General features: G+C 40.4%; 1 protein-coding gene across 1 annotated transcript; it reads left to right on the top strand.

The window, feature by feature from the left end:
- The first annotated feature begins 558 nt into the window (after positions 1 to 558).
- LOC108379114 (uncharacterized) lies at positions 559 to 2018 on the top strand. The gene is made up of 2 exons (XM_017635435.1): positions 559 to 1103; positions 1756 to 2018. Exons 1-2 carry the CDS (start codon positions 835 to 837, stop codon positions 1991 to 1993), a joined length of 507 nt encoding a protein of 168 aa, XP_017490924.1. The 5' UTR covers positions 559 to 834; the 3' UTR covers positions 1994 to 2018.
- Positions 2019 to 5404: the final 3386 nt, after the last annotated feature.

The raw sequence follows: 5404 nt of genomic DNA, 5'->3' as shown, positions 1-5404 counted from the left end.
ACTGAAAATAAATTAGTTATCATTTTCAATTTACTGATTTAATTGATTTTTGTGAAATCTGTGATTTAGGAGATTTAGGAATTATTGAATAGTAATTTATTATTCTAAATAAAATAAAAGTAATCGAATAAATAATAAATAAGCTTAATCAACCAATAGGGGCTATTTGTGGAACTAAAAAATATTAAATATTTTAATAATTTTAGTTTGACATACTAATGTTATACTTTTAACTAATTTTTTCAGTAGAAGTAAGTGCTAATTTACTATTAAGTGGTTTAAGAGACCAGTACTTGCTTTCAGTCATCTAATGATGAATTTACTCTATTTGTAATTCATTTAATAAAGTGATTAATAGTGTTAATGCAACAGCGTGAATACCGTCAATTGCAAATTCCTATTTTACGATATAAGCGCGTGAATACACCCACTAATAATTTCTAGTTGTAAGAATGCAACTCTGTACCATTTATCTTTTCTACATATGTTCTTTACTCTCTTTCTCACATTTAATGTTCGAATCTTCTCAACTCGCTCAATTTGTAACATATACACATGTACACAACATGTATACATACATACTGCGCAAAGCGTTTAGGTTTTAATTTCGAACGTTGAAGTTGATTGTTTCGAAGATGAGTTCTATGAATTCGATTATTCACGAAATTACAGACGCTGAGAAAACATCAAATTTTTTAACTGCGCCGTATAAAGCGAGATAAAGAGTTATTAACATCAATCCCTAAGTTCTATTTTTTTCTTTTATTCTCTGGAAGTTTTGCCGTCTACATTTGTTTAAAAAATTTGTTTTCTCACATTCGCGGGGATATTTCAATGATTACACGAGCCCGTGCGAGGAAAGCAGCCAACAGTTCGGAGTCTATCAGTGATCACTCGGAATACGATTCCACAACCAACGATATGGATGATTTAGAAGAACAACAAGGTGCCTCTGGAAGTAATCCAGTGGCCATTTCAGCCGACCAAATCGCATTATTGGTGTCCAGTATTACATCGCTTCCAGAGTGTGTGGAAGAGCTACGCAGGGACGCATATCGTAGTAGGCATGGAGTCGGAGGCAGCTCTGCCAACGCTGTACATACCCTGACGGAAACAAGTAGTTTTTTTTTTTTTATCAACTAGTTGAAATACTACTTTAAAACAAATGCTATGGGTAAGTGTTTCGAATTTTTATACTCTTTTTGCTCAAAAAAAACAATTTGTGTCTTGGAAGAATGAAAAAGCCTCTGTGAAGTCCAGAACGCAAGCGTATTTAAAAGAAACACNGCGTATTCAAAAGAAACACACTGACTTTGAAGTTGTGTAAACCAAATTCATTTTAAAGTAGTTGAAATTAAATGCTGCTTGCATACAATTCAAACTGAACAATTGAAAGCACATTTACATGTCTGGCTGTAGCTGAGCGTGCAAAGATGTTTGCTACAATTGGTCGCAGCCAAAATCTCATTTAATTTAAAATTTCGGCTTTTCTTAGTTATGAAAAAGCATCTGTGAAGTGCAGAACGAAAGCGCATTCGAACGAAACATACTGACTTTGAACTTGTTTAAGCCAAATTTATTTTAAAGTAGTTGAAAATACATGCAGGAAAAGGCAATTGACTGCTTCCTAGGACATCGCCATGTTAAATAAATGAGTTGGTTGCAGGTAAAATAGTGAGAATTTCAATTAGTTATCATTGAAAATAAAGTAGTTTATAAATTACTTTCAAACTAATTCAACTTCCTGCAGGGTACCGACAACGTTCAGTCGCCACTACGAACGCCAGCGCAGGCGCAGTCGTCGACGTTGCAAGTACACACACAGCAGCAAGCACAAACACAACAGCCGTTTTTGTCAACGCATTTGCCACCATGTATAGTACAAACGCCAACAATGAATACCGCCGCCTTAACATGTATGGATAATTCTGCCGCCAAGCTCTTTCCATTGCCAAATTTTGATGGCAATTCGGAAGATTGGCCATTGTTCTGAGCGAATTATAATGATACCACTAATGAGTTCCAATACAGCAACAGGCAAAATCTGATGCGTCTTCATAAATCCTTACAGGGTGCTGCGAAAAGAGCAGTAACGTCGCTATTAATCTACCCCGAAGATGTACCTAGGGTTATTCAAGAGTTGGAATTTAATTTCGGTCGCCCCCAATTGCTAATTAAAGACCAACTGCAAAAATTTCAGAAGTTTCCGTCGATAAGTGAGAGTCATTTAGACCAGATTTTAGATTTTTCTAACCGTGTTAGAAATATTGTCGCTTTTTTTAAATCCGCCAGGTGTGCTCATCACCTTATGAATCCCACATTGCTTGAGTGTTTGGTTGGAAAGTTGCCTCCATCGAAACAATATGAATGGAGTCAGCGTGCAGCAGGTATAGTGCCTTTTCCTACGGTAGAAAATTTTGCAGAATGGCTTAGTGAAATTGCAAAGTTCGTCTCATTGTTGCCGGAGGTGTCAGACGTATCACTCCGTTCTATCCAAGCCAACGTCACACAGCCGAGAAGCGTTACGCGTCAGACAAGTTCTAGTGCAAATTCTGCACGTCATGTCCTGTACAACAACGAAGTACAGCCTGAAATAAAGGTTGTGTGTTTGAAATGTGGACAATCGCACAAATTGGTTGACTGTCGTCAGTTTTTCTCGTGTGATCTCCCAACCAAAAGGAGTTTTGTCAAAAACAATCAACTATGTTTTGGTTGCCTTCGAAAAGGCCATAGTCTGAGCAATTGTCGTCAACGAAAAGAGTGCACAGTGAATAATTGTAAGCGAATGCATCACGAGTTGTTGCACCAAAGTACATATCTGTCCTCTTCAGCAGCTAGCGAAGAAGCCGAGCGCATTTTGAATTGTTTATCTGACAAGCAATCGAGCCTTTTTAAAATTTTTCCCATAATTTTATCTATGTTTGACGAGGGGTCGTCAGTTACTCTTTTAGAAGAAAACGTCGCCGAAAAGTTGGATCTTCGTGGTAATAGCATACCACTAACGTTGCAGTGGTATGGCGAAAGCCAAGTTAAAGAAAATTCGAGGAAAGTTTCTGTCGCTATTAAGGGTAGTACTGCTGAGTTTTATCTGAAAAATGTACACACCGTCAAGTCGCTGAATTTGCCAAGCCAATCCTTTGATTAACACCAGTTTTCACATTTGCAGTCATTGCCGATAGAAAGCTATACAAATGCTAAGCCATCAGTGTTATTAGGTCTCGACAACAGTTACCTTGGAATCGCCAACAGGACGGTCGATGCTGGGCCGAACAAGCCAATGGCTACACAATTGGGGTGGGTGGTGTACGGGCCACTCAAGCAGAGTCAAGCTATGCAACCGCGCGTGTTGCATGTTCGTGAGTCGCAGTCGCTTCAAGAGTTACATAAATTAGTGCAATAGCATTACTCAATAGAAAGCTTTGGGGTACGTAGCACAAACGTCGTGCTGGAGTCAGATGATGACCGCCGGGCCAGGACTATTTTACAAGACACTATAAAAGAAATAGGTGAAAAATACGAAGTGGGTTTGTTATGGCGCAGTGATGCATTGACCCTTCCACCAAGTTACGATATGGCTTATCACCGTTTAAATAATCGTGAGACGCGAATGCTCAGGGATGTCAGTTTTGCCACTAATTATAGATACGAGATCGAGAAATACATCAGTAAGGGTTATGCCCGGTTGTTGTCACCGGATGAAGCATTGAAGTCAAGCCCTACTACCTGGTATTTGCCCCATTTTGGGGTGGTCAATCCTCACAAACCCAATAAGCTGCGAACAGTTTTCGGCGCCGCCGCTGCCACATCCAATGTATCTTTAAATTCGGTTTTATTAAAGGGTCCTGTCCATGCGAAGTCACTTATCGCCATTATACACAAATTCCGCCAGGGTGTTTTGGCAGTCGCAGCTGACATCCAAGAGATGTTTTCACAGGTAAAAATAAGAGATGACGATCAAAATTCACAGCGCTTTTTGTGGCGTGACGGAGATCCGACTAAGCCGATTCAAACTTATATCATGACTTCGATGATTTTCGGAGCAATTTGTTCGCCATGCTGTGCGGAGTATATTAAAAATGTCAACGCTACCAAGTTTGAGTCTACTATGCCACAAGGAGCTTCAGCCGTAATCAACAATATGTATGTCGACGATTTGGTAATTAGCTTTAACGATTCAACTGAAGCTGAGCAAGTCGCAAAAGAAGCCATCGCCATAAATTTAGCCGCAGGTTTCAAATTAAGAAACTTTTTGTCGAACGACAAACCACTTCAAGCCATGTTATGTGGCGAAGAAGAAACGACGATGACTGCCGTGAATATGGAGCATAATCCTACAGTCGATAAGGTCTTGGGTATGTTTTGGAACACACTCAATGATTCCTTTGAATTTCACATCAAGTTTCACAAAATTGTTCCAGATGTTTTGAGCTGTAAACGCTCGCCAACTAAGCGTGAACTTTTGGGTATCATAATGGCGATTTACTACCCATTTGGGTTTCTAGCCAATGTCACAATTTATATGAAGCTCTTACTACAATCACTCTGGAGACGTCAAACGGAGTGGGAAGAGCCATTGCCACCTCAGGTGGACTTCGTGGTGGGAAAGTTTCCAGAATGTGTCATTATTTTCCGTTCCAAGGTGTTACTCCACGTTACTAATGTCAGCTGATGAGATCCAGTTACATGTTTTCGTCGACGCCAGTTCCAGTGCCTATGCAGCTGTTGCCTATCTGTGCATATGCAAGGGTAGTGCCGTCTATGTTGTCGCAGCTAAGTCACGATGCGCCCCGTTGAAGGGCATGACGGTGCTTCGTTTGGAGCTGCAGGCAGCTATCTTAGAATGTCGCTTGTCCAGATCAATACAAGAATTCCATGATTTCATTATTGATCGAGTCGTCTTTTGGACCGACTCAAAGACAGTCCTGTTGTGGATTAGGTCCACCACGCGGGAGTACAAGCAATTTGTCGCCAGCAGGATTTCAGAGATCATCGCATCAACCGGACCGTCTCAGTGGAGGTGGTTACCAACGTCACTTATTGTGGCTGATGATGCCACGCGAGGTAAACCCGTTTCAGAGTTCGATCCGAATTGTAGATGGTTAAAAGGTCCAGATTTTTTGCAATTCGGGGAAGAAGAATGGCCGCCAGAATCAGCTGATTTTAAGTCCAGTGAATGCGCCGCTGAAGAGAAAAAGAACGTCGTACTGCTCGTGTTGCCAAAAGATGAGTATATCTTGAACTTAAATAACTTTTCATCTTATTTGAAGGTACTCAGAGTTATGGGTTGGGTACTGAGATTTACATACAATGCCAGAAATCTACACCGTCGTATAGGGCAATTGAAACCCTTCGAAGTTACTGAAGCAGAAAAGGTCATATGCCGCCGCGTCCAGAATGAAGAATT

Source organism: Rhagoletis zephyria, unplaced genomic scaffold, assembly GCF_001687245.7.
Source record: "Rhagoletis zephyria isolate East Lansing unplaced genomic scaffold, Rhagoletis_zephyria_1.1 Rzeph_scaffold_15626, whole genome shotgun sequence".
In the NCBI taxonomy this organism is placed as follows: domain Eukaryota; kingdom Metazoa; phylum Arthropoda; class Insecta; order Diptera; family Tephritidae; genus Rhagoletis; species Rhagoletis zephyria.
The sequence above is the reverse complement of the archived record's forward strand: the minus strand, read 5'-3'. Positions and strand labels throughout refer to the sequence as shown.

Excerpts from the sequence above, each read along its gene's own strand:
- LOC108379114 (XM_017635435.1), top strand. The coding sequence starts at position 835 with ATGATTACACGAGCCCGTGCGAGGAAAGCAGCCAACAGTTCGGAGTCT. Across the intron at positions 1,104-1,755 it reads TCTGCCAACGCTGTACATAC|CGACAACGTTCAGTCGCCAC; the intron begins CCTGACGGAAAC and ends CCTGCAGGGTAC.